The sequence below is a fragment of the Nicotiana tabacum genome, chromosome 7 (genome assembly GCF_000715075.1).
Source record: "Nicotiana tabacum cultivar K326 chromosome 7, ASM71507v2, whole genome shotgun sequence".
In the NCBI taxonomy this organism is placed as follows: domain Eukaryota; kingdom Viridiplantae; phylum Streptophyta; class Magnoliopsida; order Solanales; family Solanaceae; genus Nicotiana; species Nicotiana tabacum.
In genome coordinates, this window is record NC_134086.1 from 137,971,531 (window position 1) to 137,993,330 (window position 21,800).

The following is a 21,800-nucleotide window of genomic DNA, read 5'->3' on the forward strand; positions in this document are numbered from 1 at the left end:
TAGCTGCCGCATCAGTCATGGTAGCTACCGAAATGTTAAAAAATGGTTTTGTACCAGGCAAGGGTTTGGGTGCATCTCTGCAAGGTATCGTACAGTCAGTGTCTCTCCCCAAAAACTTGGATACGTTTGGTTTGGGGTTCAAGCCCACAACTGCGGACGTGAAAAGAGCTAGAAAGTTGAAACAGAGGGCCTAGGTCCTCCCAAAGCCCATCCCACGGCTCTTTAGATCATTTGTTAGGCCTGACACCAAGAAATGCCCAGTGGCAACAGTTCCCAGTTCAGTGGTTGATGTAGATAGAGATTTGATTGAAATATTCAAGAGGTTATTCGCCGATGTGAACATGTTGGAAGTTGGAGAGGGCTCGAGTAAAGTGGATGTGCAGTTTATTGGGCCTAGTGCAAAGATTAACAATTGGGAAGCTACTCCTCTCCCCACTAGGAAGGAGTTTTGGTAGTTTGCTTTGATTTTCTTTCAGTTTATCTGGATTACTCTAGGGTTGTAATTCAGATTCTATGTTTCGTCCGTTTGGATGTATAAACCTTGTTATCTTTAAATTTCAATGAAATGCAATTTCCCTTTTTCTTCCTTCCTGATAGTTTTATTTTTGTTTTTCTTTTCTTCTTTGTACAGTTCTTTTTATGCTGGCTTCAATGATATGACATGCATGAAGAATCTCCGGCCCCGTCTTAAAAGCCAATCTAATTCTGAAATAGTAATTCAAGAAATAGAGTGTGATGGTGAATCGGAATATTACGAGGATGAAGCCTTTGAAGAGATTAGTAACGAATTAAGCCATTTTGAAGAAAAACTCAAGCCTAACCTAAGTGATATAGAAGCAATCAATTTAGGGGACCAAGATAATGTCCGGAAAACTAAAATAAGTGTCCATCTTGAACCACAACTCATAGAGGAGATAATTAAAGCATTATTCGAGTATAAAGATGTTTTTGCATGGTCCTATGACAACATGCCGGGTCTAAGCACTGACTTGGTGGTTCATAAATTGCCCACTGACCCGGCATTTCCCCCTGTCAAGCAGAAGCTGAGGAAATTTAAACTGATATGAGTGTGAAGATTAAGGAAGAGGTCACCAAACAGTTTGAGGCCAAGGTCATTCCAGTCACCAGGTATCCCACCTGGTTAGCCATTGGTGTGCCTGTGCCGAAGAAGGATAGCAAGACCAGGGTGTGTGTTGATTATCGAGATCTCAACAAGGCAAGTCCCAAGGATAACTTCCCATTACTGAACATCCATATATTGATCGATAATTGTGCCAAACATGAGATTGGTTCTTTTATGGATTGTTATGCGGGATACCACCAAATCTTAATGGATGAGGAGGACGCAGAAAAGACGGCATTCATCGCGCCATGGGGAACGTACTGCTATCGGGTCATGCTATTTGGTTTGAAAAATGCTGGGGCAACCTACATGAGGGCAATGTCGACCATATTCCATGACATGATACATAGGGAGATCGAGGTTTATGTGGATGATGTGATTGTAAAGTCTAGAAAGCAGTCTGACCATGTCAGAGATCTGAGAAAGTTCTTCCAAAGGCTTCGCAGGTACAATCTCAAGCTCAATCCTGCAAAATGCGCGTTCGGTGTTCTGTCTGGAAAGTTGTTGGGATTCATAGTCAGACGCCGAGGTAATGAATTAGACCCGTTAAAGATCAAAGCTATCCAGGAATTTTCACCCCCAAAGAACAAAACTGAGGTAATGAGTCTGTTGGGGAGATTGAATTACATCAGCAAGTTTATTGCTCAGCTCATGACGACTTGCGAGCCTATCTTCAAACTGTTAAAGAAAGATGTTGCGTTCAAGTGGACAGATGAATGTCAGGAAGCATTTGATAAGATAAATGGGTACTTGTCAAACCCACCTGTGCTGGTCCCGCCAGAACTAGGGAGACATTTGATTCTGTATTTGACGGTCTTGGACAATTCATTTGGTTGTGTATTGGGTCAGCATAACATTACCGGCAGGAAGGTGCAAGCCATCTATTATCTCAGCAAAAAGTTCATATCTTACGAGGTTAAGTGCACTCATCTTGAGAGGACGTGTTGCGCCCTCACTTGGGTGGCAAGAAGTTGAAGCACTATTTGTTATCTTACACTACTTACCTCATCTATCGTTTGGATCCGTTAAAGTATATCTTTCAGAAGCCTATGCCTACAGGGAGGCTCGCAAAGTGGCAGATTTTTCTCACAGAATTTGGCATTGTCTACGTGACTCGGACTGCGATGAAAGCACAAGCATTGGTCGACCATTTGACTGAGAATCCTGTGGATGAAGAGTACGAACCTTTGAAGACCTATTTCCTTGATGAAGAGGTAATGCACATTGATGAATTGGAACAGATTGCCTTAAAAAGGCAATCCTCGAATTTTTAGGCCAAGGCCACCCCACTCGGGGACTGACGCTTCGAACAAAGCTTGAAGTATACTTGAGAAATAAACCCACAGGGTAAATCTCAAAATTAAAGGTTACGGCCAAACTAACATGGGTCGGAGACGTTCAATACTATAACAAAAATAGGCCTTCAAATATTTTCGTAAAACCGGTTAAAAAAGGCTACCCTCGGCAAAGATACAAAGGGTCTCGATGATGTCAACCCTCAAAAACCTTAAGGGGTACCAAATTTTTTGACTCTCGAACAAACTTATATTAAGGCATAACAAATTTTTATATGATTAAACTTTTTAAGCCTGAAAAGGGAAATAACCACTCTTTTAAGGTCATATTGGCCCAATTTAAGAGTCTAAGGGACATTATACATGAGTTCGAGAATCCACCCTTGCTCAACTAAAACCTAAGGGTTTTTCATACTCCGAGTTCGAGCAAGTACTCACTCGATTATAAAGACCGTACTAATCTAACTTCAACAAAAAAAATTCAAGGCAACGAAGCAAGTCAAAATTCTCACAAGATACAAAGTATATCAAAATTATCATAAGGCGAAAAGTAAAACAGAGTTTTCACAAAATAGAAATTGGAGAAGAGTCAGAAAGAAAAAGGATCTTTCATATATGCAATAATATTTACGAAAACCACTCAGGGTCTTACACAAAAAATCCAAAAAAGAAAAATATTCTAAGTGCCTAATCTTCCCCAGGAACCTCATCTTCATCTTCTCCACTCTCGGATCCACTCGCGCTTCCGGAGTCATCATCATCAGAATAAAGTAGCCCTCTAGCTTTGACCTCGAGTACTTTCGCGTTCTCGATATCAATAGCAAGGTCGAAGCCACGAGCATGGATCTCCTCGAGAGTCTCTCTTCGAGACTGACATTTGGTATGCTCGGCAATGCAGAATGCTCGAGCCTGAGCGGCATCATAAATTCCCTTTGCTCAAGCGTGAACAGCTTTAGCAACAGCTCGGTAGACGGCCACGACCGCCTCCACGCCAACTTTTGTTTTTTCTCCTTCAGATATGACTTTTGCAAGCTCAGCAGACAACCGAGCCTCGAGCTCCACAATTTTCTTAGCTCGGGCCAAGCTTTCCTCTTTCATGCTTTAGAGTTGACGTTCGGCCAAAGACACTTGGGCCCGAGCAGTATCTTTCTCTGAGGCAAGGCGGTCTATGTTTTGTTTCCACCCAAAAGTCTCTGCCTCCTTCATATTGGCCTCTTTGCGAAGTTGCTCGATCTTTTCAGCCTTCTGCTGAACCTGCAGGATCGAAGTGTTAGTCGCCATTCCCGAATCGATATAAAAAACTTCTAAAAATTTACATTACCTGCTCAATCAGGTCGGTTTATCCTTTATGAGTTGTTGCCAATTCATCTCGGAGGTCCTTCATCTCCTCTTCTTATTGCCCACTGAGAAGTTTTAGGGCATCTCTCTCCTCCATAAGCCTTTTAAGATCGGCCTCACACCGGTTCAACTCTGCCTAGGATTTATAAAACGCTACACAATGAAGCATCAAGGCCTATGAAGAAAGAAAAGAAATCAGGCAAGAGGAAATAAAGGCAAAAGTAGTATTGATAAAGGGAGCTAAGGCTTACCTGACTCAGGAGTCGATGAGCCTCATCAAAGATACTCGATACATCACCCAGATTGGAAGCATCTTTGACCCCCGTCAAACAACCACAGAAAAGGTCCTCCCCTTCGTGGGTCATTCCCACATCGGGGGTCCCCATGGCCTGGGCTTCCTGAATTTTCCCCTTAGAAAATATGGGGAGGAGCAGCGAATCACTAATATCTATTGCCCCAAGCGAGTCACTTGGGGGCGTTCTCTTCATTTCGAAGGGCCTCAGAACTGGCCCCTTCAGGTACGTCCACCGATTGCCCCATCACGACGGGAGGCATATTCAGCCTCCAACGAATCGGGGACTTTGCTCGGGCCATCTTCCAAGATTCTTTCAGTCCGAGGCTGAACTCTTTGGTCATCACCGGCTCAGCAGCCTTTGGGACCTCGGCGCTCCTCTTTCGAGCCACCAGCTCGAAGGCGGCATCTTCATTCTCTTCTTCATCTTGTGGCTACTTAACTACATTCGCAGGTAGGGCAGTGGTATCTTTCTTCGGCCTGCAAACCTTGCTCTTCTTGGGCTTTGGAGTATCGGAGGGCAAGACCCTTTTCCTCTTCTTATCCTTGGCTGGCTTCGGGGCCTCCTCCTCCTCCCCGGATGAGGGCCTCATGACAGTATTTTCTTCGAGACCTGTATGAAAGGAAATCAAGTAGAAATTACAAAAGAAAAATTTCAGAGAAGAGTATAAAACACGAGTAAGAAGCTTACCGTGATTTTTGGCCTCCCATCGGCCCTTTGCCAAATTGCATCACGAGCGCTCAACATACAAAGAGTTCGAGGCCAGTTTCTGAACCTAGTCTTGAAGGTTCGGGATTGCACCAGACACCCAAGAAACCGTTGTATCATAAGAAAAGATATCAATAAGAAAAGGCAAAAGAAATAAAACAATAAACAAAAGCTATAGGTGGATTTGTACTCACACTTCATGTTTCATTCTTCGGGGAATGGCATCTTCTCGACAAGGATTATGTCGGAAGTGCCCACTCGGACAAACCGGACCATCCATCCTTGATCCTTGTCCTCGTCTATGCTTGAGAACAACACCTTGGTAGCCCGATGCTGAAGCCTTATTAATCCTGTCACGACCCAAACCAAAGGGCCGCGACGGGTGTCCGAGTCCTACCTGTCAAACACCCCTAAGCATGCATATAAGCTATTGACCTAAATAACATCTGCTGAATTACAAGAATAACATAAATGAAGGAAACCTGCGCAAGAGGCATATGTACATATACGGGCTGATTGCAGTGGACGAGCCGGCAAGGCCGCTATAGACAACTATATACCCAAAATTGAAAGCCGACAAGGCCACATACTATCCAACTATACATAACTGTCTATAGACCTCTAATAGAAATACAATTGTATATATATATATATATATATATATATATATATATATATATATATATATATATATATATATATATATATATATATATATATATATATATATATATATATATATATATATATATATATATATATATATATATATATATATATATATATATATATATATATATATATATATATATATATATATATATATATATATATATATATATATATATATATATATATGCCAACTCTTGCTAACTAAGGATCCTAAGAAGGGGACCATCGGTTTGCCTACCTGTACCTGCGGGCATGAAACGCAGGCCCCGTGAAATAGGGCATCAGTACGAAAAATGTACTGAGTATGTAAGGCATGAAAATCAGTACGTAAAAGACATAAATGAAACATGGAATAACGAAATCCATCTGTAAATCTGAATAACTTTGTAAATTCTGAAATATTTATAATGTCATGCGCGTGCATATAAATGTCGTGTCATGCATAGTATATGTGTACGTAACATCATCAAGCCACTGACGGCATCCCATCATATTGTTTTGGCCACTGTAGGCAACATCATCAACATATACCAACTGATCAGGTGGTGGTGGGTATATAACGTCATAACCTTTTTTCCGTATCCCATATAAATATAATATACATATATACATATATACGCATATATAATGCCATCTGGTCATGGGTCAATGTACATGTATAAATGCATGAAATGCATAAGAAATACATTAATAAGATTTTTCTCGGAATTCCATAGAACTCAATATGCCTTTCGGATAAACTTTATCAAATACGCATTTTTCTGAGACCCATGAACAGACGATAGAATAATAAGACATATGGGAGAATAAGAATATACACATCTCTAGCATTTCTACGAATAGAGTAATTTATGAAAGCTGTGCATTTACTCGTTTCGTTTGTGTCGCATAGATCATGTCAAAAAGAAAGAAGGGATAACCTTAACATACCTAGAATAGGAAAAATCCGCATGATACTCTTGGAACAGGTTGCATCGTACTCCTTTAGAACCACAAAACTTTACGTTGCTAACAATTCTCGTTGGATTTCTTTTAGTTACAAGAATTCACGTTTTTGTTGAAAGCCTTAAGAATGGCTAACAAAACAACTATTTTTTTTTTTATTGTTTTAGCAGTTCACGAGCATAATAGATCCTTCAAAATCCTCAATTATCATCCAACAGAAGTTAACATAGCGTTCTACTTAATGGAGCTCAATTGAGATACAAAAGCCAAAATCCAACAAGTGCAATTTTTAACAGAAAAAGAACAAATGCCCTAACAAATGTCCAAGGAAGTAGGAATTTTTGTAGGAATTATGTTGAAGATTTTTACATGAATTGCACGTTCTGCTTTTTGGAGAATCTCTTAACTATTTATTCAATCCTAAGTGCTAATTGTAGGAAATGACTAATGTTTTGATTTTTGTCTTTTATATTCAAGACATGGAAAGGAATTTGTTAAAAGCTTTTATAAAAGTGGCTAAGTCTTAGTTTGACACCTAGAGACATAGGACCCTTAGTCATTTGCTTATAATGTGGCTAGTTGCCACGTTTTTTCTAGGTAATTATTATTTTTTATCCATTTATTAGTTAATTAGGTAATGTTCTGTTACCCGATAATAACCAATTACCCGCATAATTCAAAATTATTTCAAATTACTTAAAATTCTATTTATTTTTAAGATACTTTATACATCATACTATCGTGGTCATATGGTGCCTTGCAGGGTACTAGTCCATAATTATTGAGTATTATCGCTCAACCCGTATTTTATCCCAAATCGGCAACCTTCAATGAAACTCGTTTCTTTTAATTTGTGTATCTTTTATCCTTCTTGACACTTGCTTATCGCTTGTTATGAATAGCGTAAATACGTTAACCTCAAGATAATCTCATCCCTGAGTCTACATCGGTTAACTGAAGACGAAACTTTAACGCACGAAAATGTGAGATGTAACAAATCCGCGTCAATAAAGACGAGGGCTGTACAGTCTAATTAGATGGTCGAGGTTAAAAGGCATCCCTTCGCCTTACTCACGAAGAATCGAAGAAAAATGACAATGCGCCAGAAAGAAGGATGGATCTGGCCTAGGGTTATTCAATATTGGCGGCAGAAATCGAGGATAACAGGATCGACGGGATCCAACATAAAAGGGTAAGTGTAAACACTTAAGAACCTTTTCACGTAAGTAGTGATGTCCTCTTCAGGGGTCGGAATCACCACCTCCTTGCCTTCCCAATGGCAATCTTTCTTTACCTGCTTAAGATCTCCCTCAGTTATCGAGCATATATACCTCGACATTGGCTCACATCGGCCAGGGACATACGAGGGTTTCTCATTTTTGAAATCGGAAGTAATATCGCACACCCCGAGAATACACTCCTCAATGCGTGGCTCTACTGGCATTTTATCGCCGGTCGGCCGCGATGAAGAAGCTTTCTCCTTTTGAGGAATGGTTTTTGATATTTTTGCCATTTTTATATGGATTCAGAGAAAGAAGAAGATGAGATTTGTAGTTTTGAAGAAAGGTTGGTAACGAGGCCTATAAACTGTGCAATAACGGAGAGGCTTAATTAGATGTGAAGAAATTTGAAGGGTTGTAGAAAGACTTGAAAAACTTAAAAGGATTTTGAAGATTAGTGCAAGAAAAATTCAAAGTAAAGGTTAAAGAAGTGAGAAGAAGACCTATTTAAGGATTCACGGTGACGGTTCAAAGGCACTAGTGGCCGACCATCAACTGACGCTCATTAATGATCTTGGAAATTGTACTGATGCGACGCTTCGATCGCTTCTGTCACTTACGTCACAAGGGTGACATCATAACTGGTCGAGGTATAAAATTGAAGGCTTAGTTCGTTTCTTCTCATTACACTCCAAGAAATAAGGGGACTATCTGTATACGGTTAAAATAAGGCTTGCCCGATTTTGCCATTTAATCGAGATCAGGTCAGAGCACGAAGATAAAATATCAAGCTCGAGAATTGAGGTACTCATCGAGATCGAGGCCAACAACGATTGAAACCATATATGACCGACTTTGAACAGAGCGCAATAACGGAAATGCGAGATATCCGCAACCGATCGAGGATTTCGGTGGAAATCCCAGAACAGATCAAATCAAGGGTGGTTGTGTTAGGCTAATCATGATATTTAATTATGTAATTAAAGTTATACCATAATTAGGATTCCTCTACTATATAAAGAGGAGTCCTCATCATTTGTAGACACCTTACGTTCACACAGATAAAAGCAATACAATATTCTCTCTTTAATTTACATTCTCTTGTTATCAGTTTGTTGCGTTTTTATCGTTCTTGCATAACTAGCTCAAGGGTATTCAAGCTCGAGGGTTCTTTCCAAATGTTGGTTTGCCATATATTGTCAATTTTCATCATTTATCTTTACATTTATCAATTGATATTAGGTGAAACCACGTATCCTTAAAATCACATTATAAGTTTAATTGTTATCCAATTTTTAGGGTAAACAGTCATGTTTCATGTTTTTTCAAAATAAATTTGATAATTTCATCTTGAAAACTGATGTCCAAACACATTTTCATCTTCAAATCAAACTTCACCCAAATCAGATTTTTCAAAACAAATTTGGGAATCTATGGCCAAACGCTAGCTAAACCTCAAAGTTGAGTGGATCAATATATATATATATATATATATATATATATATATATATATATATATATATATATATATATATATATATATTGAATTTATAATATAATCTAAAAAATATTTCATTAAGAACACATTTTACTCTAATTTAAGGCTTCTCCAAGCCTAAACTTGCTCGAAAAATAAGACAAAGTATTCGTGAACACAGATCATTCGTTTCTTGTCTTTTTGGATCTGTTGCAAAATAAAATAAGATGCAATTTTTTATTTCCAATTCTATATCGAAAAATCAGCGGTTGATCACATAAAAAGGTAAACGTGAAATCAGGTAGCAACTCTAACGACATGTTATATAGGAATTAGTTAATACGTCATGAATTTTAGTTTTTCAATTCAATTTTTCGGAACACAAATAGTTTGAATTATTCTGAAATTAAAATTTTCAATTCAAAATTTCAAGACAAAATAAGTATTGGCTAATTCTTGCATAGCATTCTTAAGAATAGTTCTTTGTGCACTTCGCCAATGAAAGAGATGCTTCGGCTCAACAATTTATGCAAAATCAGCTTAAACTAATTACCCATCTCTAATTATTTGAAAACTAGTTACAATATATATCTATCCAATTAAAACTAATTACCCAACCTACTTACTCATTCCACTTTTCTTACTCATTTGACTTAACATAGCTTGATTTGGCTTGGATCGGTTTAGCTTGATTTGAATTGAATTGGCTTGACTTTGTTTGTCTTAATTTTAGTAGCTTAGTTTGACTTTATTTAATTGGACGGGTTGGACATTAAAAAAAATGGGTAAGAGGAAAACTTTATGAGTAAGGACGAAAAAATAGTTTGTGGCGAGTGGGTATTTGCAAAAGATTTTTTGTCCTCACAAATTTGCAAGACGTGTAATTTTAAAGCCCAACTTAAATCCTACTATTGAAAGGATCGAAGCTTTATTTTAACTTCCTAATTTCCAATTCCTAATAAGACTTTGAAATCTCTATGAATTCATGATTTTGGGTGAGTTACTATGAGTAAAAATAGCACGGTATAGCCAGATTTCGGATTGGTTATTTAAAAATAGTCAGCGTTTACGAAGTCAATGAAAAATAGCCACTATTTTGCTGTAACAGAGACCGGTCCAGCATAATATACTGGAGTTTGGTGCACCTGTGTATGAACTCCAGCATATTATGCTGGACCGGTATACTTTGCTGACTCCAGTATAATATACTGGAGACTGGAGCACCGGTACTCCAAACTCCAGTATATTATACTGGACAATTATACTTACTGGAACTCCAGTATATTATGCTGGAGTTCCAGTATACTTATGCTGGAATTCCAGCATACTTATGCTGGAACTCCATTATATTATGTTGGAGTTCCAGCATACTTATCCTGGAACTCCAGTATAATATGTTGGAGTTCAAGCATACTTATGCTGGAACTCCAGTATAATATACTGGCGTATTTTCCGGGTTTTGAACAGTGTTTTCGCCCAGATTTATCTTTACATGAAAAGTGGTTAAATTTCGATTACTTTTAAAATTGGGCTATTTTTGAACGACCAGTTGTAAATCTGGCTATTTTATAATTTCTCCCTTACTATGAAGGTTGGCTTTGACTAATTGATATTCTAAGCTATACATTGTGAAAGTACACTTCCATTCCTTGTAGAGGAAGGCTAATTGCTTGTTGGCTAGGAGAGAGATGTTAAAAAGAACGACCATGGAGACTTGGAGCGGTAACGTCCACGTACGGCTCCGTGAGAAGGATGGACGAGGAGGAATAATAAGTCAATCTTGGTCTGAATCGAAAGCAGGGAAACTGACCACATGATCGGCAATGGGCCAAAATAAAGAATTCCTTGCTGTGGAAAAGCTGATCAAGTTGAAAAGCATAAAGGTTGAAGGAAATGCACCTTCTCCGATTAGAAGGGTACGAGACTCTCCAGATCAAGAGGTTGAGGTCTGAACTCCGGCGGAGAATACGTATCAAGGGTCTTTGATTTCATGCACGATTTGGTGAGCAGAAGAAAGCGGAACAGAAGAGGAGACTGTACTTTCTCCCTTCAAGCCCTGTTTAAGTTTCCACGCATGCAAGGGTCGGTTAGGAAGGATTACCTGATTGCACTAGTCTCATAGCCATCTCTTTAGCGTCCCGGTGCTTTATGAAAGCCGGTCCACAACAGTGAAAGTACGATTGATTCCGTCGATCGAACGAAAATAGCTTTTTGCTTTTTTTCCTCTCTAGATTCGCGTAAAAGTGGGCTTTTATTTTTGCTTCCTTGAACGGGTGGAGAAAGATTTTTATTACCCTTTATTCTAGGGGAAGGGCTTGGAACCCCTGCAACTATGATAGAAAGCCGTTTGCTTGTTGCCAAACCCTTCGCCTTTCTTTTGAATCCTCCGGAACAATCATAGTACGACCGCTCATCTTATATAAAATCAATGAGTAGATCTCACCGTGGTAATTCTTTTGCTATAAAAATTAGTTTGATGATTTTATAAGCCTATATAAAAGTTCAATAAATGTTTGACCAAAAAGTGTTAAGAGCCCTTTTTAGCTAAATCAATTTAATGAATAGATAAGGATTATATCCTAGCCAAAAATAATTAACTCTAGATTAATGAATGATAAGTAAGAAAAGTTGAGTAAGGTTAAGCTCATGAACTCATTAAAATAATGGAAGAAATCTAATGTATATGATGAGCTTATATTCATTCTCGACATTGTTACTCCACAATGTAAAATAAAGAAAAAAGAAAGAATTCGCCATTAATGACCACAAGGTATGTTTTATTTATTCCATAACGATGGCTACACAAAATGAATAGCAAAGTTGTGAACCTTCTCTCATTTTCGAGATGGATTCTCCAATTCTCATTCCTTGTTAGCGAAGAAGTGTATAATTTCTGAAAACACTCCCCTTTTGTTCTCTCACCTGGTATATATACTAGGTATTTTCATTTACACAACGGTCATTAGCCAGAGTACCTACGTCATTTATCTATATTACAGATTGACCCTATGAAATGCCGTAACATCCAATTCATCGTACAAACATTCTGAGTACACGAGCCGAGGTGTTTGTCGCTATAACATTGTACGAATACGATTTCGGCCCAAGTGACGTTTTGCCGCTCCTCTTCACGCAAATTCTTGGTCAGATTTCGACCCATACCACCATATTTTACATTTAATTTTCTCAGATAAATATTATAGTACAAAGTAATGAACCTAGTAAAACACGCCCAAAATTATCCTGTCAATGTAAAGAGTACAATCGTATCGTGGAGAAAATAAAAGGTAAGAGTACAATCTGTTAAACACGTGGTATAATAGATGCAAAGCTCGTAGCACTCTCTGCCATTATTGAACTACAAAATCTACAACAAAATACAGTAAGGCAGAGATATCTCACCACTTGCTCTCATGGCTCTACTATCATCATCATCGAAAGGAGTGGTAATATCTCTGCCGGTGCTGGTTCTCACCGGCGCCGCCTTTTCCGCAGTACTCCTCTTCTTTCTTTTCTCCTCACCACCACCTCCAGCTCCGTGTAATTGCCTCGTCACTCCAACAACCACCACTGTCGCCGCCGTTGGTGGATCCAGATCCGGCGCCGGAGAGAGGATCTCGACGACAATAGAGGATATAGAATGGGTGAAGAAACAGATCGAGGGAAATGGACTCCATATGGCGGACAATGTGCTGCGCAAAGGGATCAACCCTCGTACTCGCCAACAACAGCTCCAGGATCTACTTCAGTATGAAACTTTTCCAATTTATGTTTCATTTGATTTAGCAGTTAAAAAGATCATGCCTTTAGTGTGATTGCTCGTAAATTCTGTAATTTTGTTGAACTTCATGATAGTTTTGTGGTTTTATTGGAATTTGTTTATTCTTAGGAAGTACTAAGTGACTGCAGATTAAGTTAGAAAGATATCCAGTCGAAGCATCTGCGAGTTCATGCTTTTTTAGTATAATTACTACTTGGCGGTTTTGTTTCAAGTGTTCTAGATTTTTACTATTGAATTAGATCTTCGTGAGAGTTTCAATAATCTATTTAAAATAATATAGGTGGAAATTGATAAACAATGTAGACGAAATTATATGATTAACTTAATCTTTGATCTATATTTAAAGAAAGATAATAAGTGGCTTATATGGTAATAAGCATTTGTGTTTTTCAAAGGCTATGTGCAAGGGAATCGAAAATGAGCAAGAAGGCAATGAGTCAGAAAGTTCCATATTAATTTTCTCTCTAAAAGAAAGAGCTCCATCTTATTCTTTTCCTTCAGCTAGTTTTTGATTTGTAGAAGGAGAAATAGATGATTAAGAAGAGATTGAACTTTTTGAAGTATTGGTAAAACATGAAACATAGCTCTAACGAGTAACATATATCTATTTTAATGGAACTTCTTCTCTCTTATGGTTTCACCGCCCTCTTTCTCTGTCTCTTTCTTTCCTTTCTTTTTGAAAGATAATGCGTACATGTCTGTAGTTCAAATCACAGATAGGCAATGGGAATTCTTTAATAGGTGCTTTCCTCTTTTTTGCATGAAGAACAATCTATGGCTTGGCAAAATCAAAGTAAAATTATTGGGATATTCAATCGTTTAAGACTCTAATGGCTACCCTTTTTTTAGTTTCTTCTTTACTTATGTTCACTACTTCTTTTTCTGTAATTTTATTCATCTTCTTTTCACTCTACATTCACATATGTATTATTGCAACTTCCTGATGAACCATCATTTACCTTTTCCCAAGTCGGGTTCCAGTCTGAAGTGTTCATCAAGTGCTAGCGTTAGTGGCTAGTAAGTTGTAACTTGGCATGTTAATGGAACTTCTCTGTTTTTTTCAGGTTCAAGGGCATATCACACTATGAAGGAGAACAAGCAAATAATCACACTGCCCTTCCTTGTCCTGGTGAACTCCTTGTAGAAGAGCACCATAGCAATTATGGAGAGCCATGGGCAGGAGGGCGGGATGTTTTTGAATTCCTTGCGGAGTCAGCCCATCTAACTCCAGATTCCCAAGTTCTTGAGATTGGATGTGGGACTCTTCGTGTTGGATTACATTTCATCCGGTATTTGAACCCAGAACACTTCCACTGTCTCGAGAGAGATGAACTTTCTTTAATGGCTGCATTCAGGTATGAGCTTCCCGCTCAAGGTTTATTAAACAAGCGCCCTCTTATTGTTAGAGGTGAAGACATGGATTTCAGTAAATTTGGATCCGGAACCATGTATGATTTGATATATGCAAGCGCTGTGTTTCTTCATATGCCTGATAAACTTGTTTGGGTTGGTTTGGAGAGGTTAGCTGGTAAATTGAAACCTTTAGAAGGTCGAATCTTTGTGTCACATAATATAAAGTTTTGTTCACGATTGGGAGGAGAAGAATGTACAAAGAGGCTGAAGAATTTAGGGCTGGAGTATATTGGCAAGTTTACCCATGATAGTTTGCTATTCAATCACTATGAGATTTGGTTTGGATTTAGGCGAGTCAGAGCTTGAATTCGTGTAGAGAGTTGTTTGAAGACCTAATATTCTTATGCCAACATCTATCAGGCTGCGCCTGAAAGCACGCTTTCATCATGTACATTCTTTTATGCAATGTCTGGCACGAAATCCATCTTTGTCGTTTTCTGTGTAAGAGATGCTTCAGTTTCCTGCTTGGAGGTGGATCATCATTGTCGGATCCTAACCTTGAAGAATCGAGTTTTAGCTATAGCCGCTGACCACGTGAAGAAGAAATGATTTGTTGCAGTAAAGCTGACTTATGAGACGAGGTTATGATATGTTACCATACCCGAGTTTGTAATCTTCGCACTATATTGAACATCTAGTTGTAGCAGTTTTTTTTATCATCTGCTATTTGTGCATTATTTAATGACTTATGTAGCATGCGCTCTACTTGTTAGTTGTTAGTCTTGCTTCTAGATTTTGTTTAATGCAGTTTGGAATTCTTTTAATGAATGAGGTATAAATCATTTCCCCCCTTCAAGTGATAGCCGGAGAAGATTTGCATTATGAAAGTACAAAAACTCAGTCCCTTCTGTACATGTAACGAACTATAACTACATTCAACCTCATGGGTGCTTAAGCACCCATTGTATTTTAGCCAAACATTATACACTTTTATATTGGAAACTAGTGATTATATACAATATTATTGATTGAGCATCCCATCATAGAAATCAAAAGTTCATTTACGACACTTGAGCACCCATGAATAAAAAATCCTGGATCTGCCTTTGCGAACTAAGGAATTCTACTCCGCTTCAGGTACATCTGTCACCCTACTCCAAAAAGCTAGCACAAGGATACATCTTATTTCAATCTCATATATCAGTACGCTCGCGCATACACACAACCTTCTTCAAAAAATTCTAAATTCTTTCCCTTCGTGGGGGCATTTGTAGCTCTACATTCAGGCAGTTGATAACCTTTTGGGGAAACTTGAACCCTTTTTGCTGATGAAAGTGGTATTACTCACGATAGAGAACATCAACATTTTGATTCTATGCAATTGGATAGAACTACTTGTACAAATGAGATTTCAACTTAAAGGATATTGATGGTTGGTGGTTTGAGCACCTCTCTACTCTTTGAGACTTTCATAAACTGAATTTTTTCTCTCCAAAACTGCAGGAATTAGTTTGTTTCAGTGGTGACTTGATTAAGTTTCCATCTTCTAGTATGGGTCACTTGATTACTTTGCAATCTAACATTGAACATTGATGAAATGCAAAAATAGCCAGATTTACAAGTGGTAACGAAAAAATAGCCACAGTTACAAAAGTAATCGAAATTTAGTCACTTTTTATGTAAAGATAAATCTGAACGAAAACACTGTTCAAAATCCGGAAAATATTCCAGCACAGTATACTGGAGTTCCAGTATAATATACTGGTCCAGCATAATATGCTGGAAGTTCATACATAGGTGCCCCAGTCTCCAGTATATTTTGCTAGAATTTTCCGTGTGTTGGAGTTTCAACATAATATGCTAGAAGTTCATACACAGGTGCACCAATCTCCAATATATTATGCTGGAACTTTCCGTATTGCAGCAAAATAGTAGCTATTTTTCAATTACTTTGCAAACGCTGGCTATTTTTCAATGACTAGTACGACAACTGGCTAGCCCATGCTATTTTTTACTCTTTGAAATCTAAAGTACTGACAACTAAATTTTGTGCAATGAGAATAATTAGAATATAGAGCCCAAAGAGCAAAATTAACTTTTTAAGTCGACTAGCTAACAAGGTCGTACACCAAGACAACTATTCACTTGTCGCGAGTCTCCTATTTTGTTACAAGTGACATTTTCACCTGTCAAGTGGAGCTTAAGATAACTTTCCTTACCAGCTCAGCTCACCTTTCTTGAGTTCTACTATATATTGAATTTTGTTCCCAAACTTTTGAGCCCAGGCACTGTCCTTAATTTTAGATCAGAGTAAAAGGCTCAGTGGAAAAGAGAGACATAACAGGGAGTACATATATGAGAAAGAACTCGACAAAAACGAGAAGGTACTTCATTGCTTTAACCTTAGAATAGAATTCAACCGAGAGCCTACACAATACTGATTGTCAACTAAAACAATTTTAACTTTCTAAATTAGTTTGATGTAGAAGTGGATTTCTTGAAAAATAAAATACTGAACATGTTGCGACAAACCAAAAAGGAAACAAGAAATGAGTGAATTGCTTGTGTACAGTTATCCCACAAGGATAAACATTCTAACTTATTTGAGTTTGCTAGAAAAAAACTAAGGAATTCAATAGGATCATCCCAGGATAATAAATCCAAACTTTCAAATTTATACCTAACATTACAGTAATCCTCAATGTCCCGTAAAAGATTACTGTCGCAAGAAATTTGGTTTACAATAATCATGTGATTCAAAAGGAACAATTGCAAGAAATTTAACCTCCCCAAATCGAGGGTTGAAAATCATTATTTCCAGAAGTATGCTCCTAGTATCTTGCGGCCAAGACAGATGTCTGAAGGTAGGCCATCTATTTCATTACATTAGTATTAAGCAAATCCAAAAAATCCCTGAGCTCTAAGAAGGTACCAGAAATCATCTTCAAATTATTGAAAACTGAGATGTCTCAATGCCGGTGGAGAGCCTTAAAACAAAACTACCGTTATATGTCACAACTCAAAAAATCAAAAACGTCCGTAACAGAAGCCAAATGCTCAGCATTTCTAATAAACAAACGTGAACTGCAGTAGTTCCTAAACACCACCCTGATCATAATGCTGCTGTTTAAGCACCTCTTGCTCAAATTCAACGTTAAAGATTATAGAGAATGAAGTGATCTACTTGTAATGCTGAGAAACCTCCCATACAGCCTTATCCATGAACTGGCATTTCTTGTCAAATCCCCACCCTGGGTTGCTCTGTTTAGATAGATAACTGTCAGATATTGCGCCATAGTAGAAACTTAAGAAGCGAGCGTCCAGGTAAAAGATGAAACAGTTCAAGATATCTTTATTTCTAGATTCATGATTACTTGACGAAAAGAAATAAATAGATCAACTGTAATAAGAACTTTCAAAGGAAAAAAAATCTTCAATATAAAAAAAAAAAAGAAAAAAGAAATAAGAAAAATTATGATAAACTGATTATAGTCAAATTGAACACCACAAAAAAGGTAGGCATCCACAAAAGCAATGTCTAGTCCCTCAACATTCAATGATATACTTCCTCCCACAACAGCAACGTGTCTACAAAACTCCACTGAGTATATTAGAAAAAACGGGTGGTTGTGCTAGTCTATTTTAAAACTACTACTAATAAGGGAAGACAGTTATTCTTTTATAATTAAAAGACGATAACAGTTCTTGGCAGGAATATTATACTAAATAAAGAAAATAGTTGATTTCTTGTATAATAAGTTAGTTTTTCTTTTCTTTTATGCTCAGAGAGGTGTCTTTCATTCTTAGACCAATTTGCTATTCTGGACTTTCAAAAAATGAAGTTCCGTACTGTTTCATTCTTATTAGGCTTAAGCTATTACTGAAAGCAAATAACCAGTTGATAATACTTGACCTGTAGAGACAGAACAGCACGCTCCGTGAACCGCTTTACTGAATTAGGTGCACTTTGTGGAAGAGTTTTTGCCACTCTTTCCAGCTCTTGTTGCTGTTGTTTTGCCGTGACTCTATCAGGTCCACTGTAGTAATCAACAATCTCTTTCATAAGTGGGACTGTCTCCATAGTTTCTTCGATGACTTTCTGAGAGGGGAAACAACAAATGTAATGCCAGCTGAAGAAGATGATCATCAAAGAAGAAGGTGCCAAAAGAATAGCCGCTTAATTGAGTTCACAATAAGCAATAAGACCATTACGTCAAACAGATGCAATTTTCCATTAATGGACAAAACATTGGGAAATGTTTTGAGGTTTAAACTCATGAGCCTTGCAAGACATGGCTTCTTAGGAGATTCCACAGTTGAAAATAGAATTGGGGATAAAATGAGACCACGCAAAAGTAGATGATAATCTATAAGCGTCACAGACATAATATTGTAGAGCAAAAGTGAAAATCACCAATCGGAATATTAAGGACTACATGCAAAATAAGCAAGAAATAATCAGATAACCTAATCTAATGTACATTAAGTGAGAGGTTTCATCCTATTTGTCTTGCCATTCAGCCACATTATTGGGCAATTCAGACATTTCTGCTCTTTTACCTTTCTTTTACTAGTTGATTGTGATTTGGGCTCGCGGTCTAGCCAGATACTGCCCCCTCAAGGATTTTCGAATATGCTTTTATTGCTTTATTTCCACTTGGAATCTGGCGATGCAGAATTACTATTATGTCCTCAATTTGGTTTATCCTTCGTGTTTTGTTCATGGAACACGGTCTAAGATGAACTTAAAAGGGGAACGTGGTCAGTGAGATTCATATAGCCAAGTTGACTTTTTTAATTGATCCTTCTTTGTAGGAAACCTCTACAAAGACTTCTTTTTCAGAAGGCTTGAGATTTTTGCAAACTGCCACAGGCAGTGTAATCCCACAGGTGGGAACTTATTCTTTTTGTTGCAAACTGCCACTACAATCTCCAAATGTTCTTTCACGCTACTAGTCTACACATAAATTTGTGTACTACTCTAGATTCCAATTGTAGCTGCGCATTGCTGTACCAATACCCTAAAGAACTTGTGAGTTTGTCAGCCTAATATTCATACCACCACATCAATACTAGTGTAGTTCATACATTAGGTGCACCAGCCTCTCTCATTTTCTCCCATTGTCGTGGAATTTACTATTTTGTTGCAGAGGGGTCCAGACATAGCAATATTTCTTTATGAACATGCTTAGTTGGGAGAATCTGGCTTTTATGCAATTCCCAAAGATCTTTTTTTCTTCGAGAGGTAAGGCAGGAAACAATTTCAAAAGATCTTCACTAACCAAAAAGGCATCACATAGGCTTCTTTTTGCATATAGGGCAAATTACTTTAAGAAGAGATTGACAGCTGAACTTTTAATACTGGAAATGATATAGAAGCACTCAAAAGACAGATGAGACAGATCAGATTTGTTGTAGGCGATAGTATACTCGATAAATTTCCAAGTAGGAATCAGTGAAGTCCTCTAGGTAGGTTTAAGAAATAAACGTGAGTAGAGGCAATAAAGTACCATACATAATTGCTCAAACATTTTAGCTATCCGTGAAGCATAAAGAGTAAAAGCAAATTAAAGCAGAAAGAGACATAGAAATATGAAGATCTTACAAGCACATAGTTCAAACAATAGGTCAAATCACAGATAGAGGAAATGGCGGCATGGTTTAAGAATCTAATATTATATCAGATAAGGTTATCGGTATAAGTAATTGGACCCTTCCAATGTGGTTTTACAGAATGAAGATTCACCGTGGAGACAAAACCGAGTATCATGAATCCATGAAAAACTAGAAATGAAATCAGCAAATATTGAATATTCCAGAACATAGTTGAGGCAACAGAAAGACAGCAAACAGTTTATACAGCAGTATGCAATATGACAAAAGCAGAAGCAAGTCGGATCTCAATTTACCTCCCACTCTTCTTGATCCTTAATCCCTTCATATGCCATGAGGAATGGCTTCATCTTTTCAAGAGCATCCCGAAGGGAAATTGGAGGCTTCTCATCAATATCAGGATTGCTTTCAAAGTCTCCCATCAGGTACTCTGGTTCACACTCTATCTGTAGACAAAAGTAACATGAACAATATAAAGCAACTGAAGTTGCTTCAATAAACGAATCTCTCAACAAACTAAATGTATTACCATCATGTTAGTGTGGAGGGCCTCCACGTAAGCATCATCCATGGGAGAAGGCAACACTCTAGCACTCATTTCTTCAAAGGCTTCAGCCAATGTGTTCATAGTTTCAGGTCCAAGCTTGTTAGCCAATTTCTCCCCATCAGCATTATCACCTAGATAAAACCCACTCTCTAAACTATCATCCTCATTCTCGTCACGACGACCATAACCTCGTCCTCTTCCCCTTCCCCTTCCCCCTCTGCCTCTCATTGCACCACGTCCACCCCTCCCTCCAAACCCTCCTACCCCTCTCCCACCACCACCATCACCGCCTCCATCACCATCACTGTGTCTCGACAATATCCCTACAGCCTTCTTTACAGCATCCTCCCTACTCAACCTCTGGGGAGGTGGACTGCTCTCCCTCTTCCCTGAATCAGCATCAGCTCTCTGCTGCTGCTGCCGAACCCGGAGATGGCGATTCTCTTCCTTAGGCTTCTCAGATACAGGAGAAGAAGCTGTTTGCAGGGGCTTCCCTCGTCCCGCACCGGACAAAAGCGATGTTAAACTAGACGCAAGATTACTATCTTCTCTTTGTTTCGGAGCATCAGAAGAGCTAGGATTTGAATCAGATGTTTCTTCTTCTTTAGCGAAGAAAATAGGTTTCTTCAGCGGCGACGGCTGCTGCTGATGCTGTTGCGGCTGAGGTTGTGGTGGGGTAAATTGGCCGGGCCCACCTCGGCCACGTCCAGCCGGGGGATTAGGGTTAGGGTTGGGTTTATCGACGAAGGAAGAAAATGAGGGGAGAATTGGGGAGGACGGGAATGGTTTACCTCGGCCTCGTCCATGTCCGATTCCAGTAGGGGTAGCCGTAGGAGGGGATGATTCGGGTTTGGATTCGGGTTTTCCCGGACTGAATCCGAAGTTTGGGGAATCAGAACCTCTTCCCCTGCCTCTACCGCCGCCGCCGGAGAAAGTGGAAAAGGCGGAGGAAATGGAAGAGGGTGGGGTGGTAGGGGGTCTGCCGATGGAGCAGTGAGAAAGCTTGCTCAAGCTTCGTCTCATTTCTTGTACAGAATATGTATTGAAGATGAAACAATGAGATCCCAAGGAGGAAAGAATGGGGCGCGAGGGTTTAACGTCCCAGTATGAAGTGTTTGCAGTGGTGGTTTTGGGTTTGAATTTTGGAATTTTTTTTAATGAGGAGTAGTACTATTTGATTTAAGTTTTACAGAATGTGATTTGCTTGTAACAAGTTAATTTTCAAATAACCCAGTCTTAAAATTTGTAAAGAATATAAATACCTCAAAGGGTTACTTGTATTTAGAGGTAGGTTCAGTACAATTTTTTAAATGTAACTCTGAATAAAAATTATTTTATATACCTCAAGGTGAATTATATGTATTTGATCTCTATTCTATTTTATTTTGTATTTAACAAGAACAAGCAGAAGACATGTATGGATTCTTGATCGGGA

At 38.4% G+C, this 21,800-nt stretch overlaps 2 protein-coding genes and 1 long non-coding RNA gene across 3 annotated transcripts; 1 reads left to right on the top strand and 2 right to left on the bottom strand.

Annotated features, from left to right (window-relative positions):
• Positions 1–3,745: 3,745 nt before the first annotated feature.
• Positions 3,746–5,155, bottom strand: LOC142182579 (uncharacterized). Its single transcript, XR_012711393.1, has 3 exons — positions 4,740–5,155; positions 4,008–4,661; positions 3,746–3,931 (listed from the first exon to the last, which is right to left on the bottom strand). It is a non-coding gene; the product is annotated as an uncharacterized LOC142182579 (long non-coding RNA).
• Positions 5,156–12,381: 7,226 nt separating this feature from the next.
• On the top strand, positions 12,382–15,061 carry LOC107801770 (uncharacterized). Its single transcript, XM_016625157.2, has 2 exons — positions 12,382–12,819; positions 13,917–15,061. Exons 1-2 carry the CDS (start codon positions 12,485–12,487, stop codon positions 14,569–14,571), a joined length of 990 nt encoding a protein of 329 aa, XP_016480643.1. The 5' UTR covers positions 12,382–12,484; the 3' UTR covers positions 14,572–15,061.
• Positions 15,062–16,857: 1,796 nt separating this feature from the next.
• Positions 16,858–21,597, bottom strand: LOC107801769 (uncharacterized). Its single transcript, XM_016625156.2, has 4 exons — positions 20,348–21,597; positions 20,115–20,264; positions 18,119–18,304; positions 16,858–17,466 (listed from the first exon to the last, which is right to left on the bottom strand). Exons 1-4 carry the CDS (start codon positions 21,386–21,388, stop codon positions 17,386–17,388), a joined length of 1,458 nt encoding a protein of 485 aa, XP_016480642.1. The 5' UTR covers positions 21,389–21,597; the 3' UTR covers positions 16,858–17,385.
• Positions 21,598–21,800: the final 203 nt, after the last annotated feature.

Excerpts from the sequence above, each read along its gene's own strand:
- LOC107801770 (XM_016625157.2), top strand. The coding sequence starts at position 12,485 with ATGGCTCTACTATCATCATCATCGAAAGGAGTGGTAATATCTCTGCCG. Across the intron at positions 12,820-13,916 it reads CAGCTCCAGGATCTACTTCA|GTTCAAGGGCATATCACACT; the intron begins GTATGAAACTTT and ends TGTTTTTTTCAG.
- LOC107801769 (XM_016625156.2), bottom strand. The coding sequence starts at position 21,388 with ATGAGACGAAGCTTGAGCAAGCTTTCTCACTGCTCCATCGGCAGACCC. Across the intron at positions 20,265-20,347 it reads CCCTCCACACTAACATGATG|ATAGAGTGTGAACCAGAGTA; the intron begins GTAATACATTTA and ends TTTTGTCTACAG. Across the intron at positions 17,467-18,118 it reads GTGCTGTTCTGTCTCTACAG|AGCAACCCAGGGTGGGGATT; the intron begins GTCAAGTATTAT and ends CTATCTAAACAG.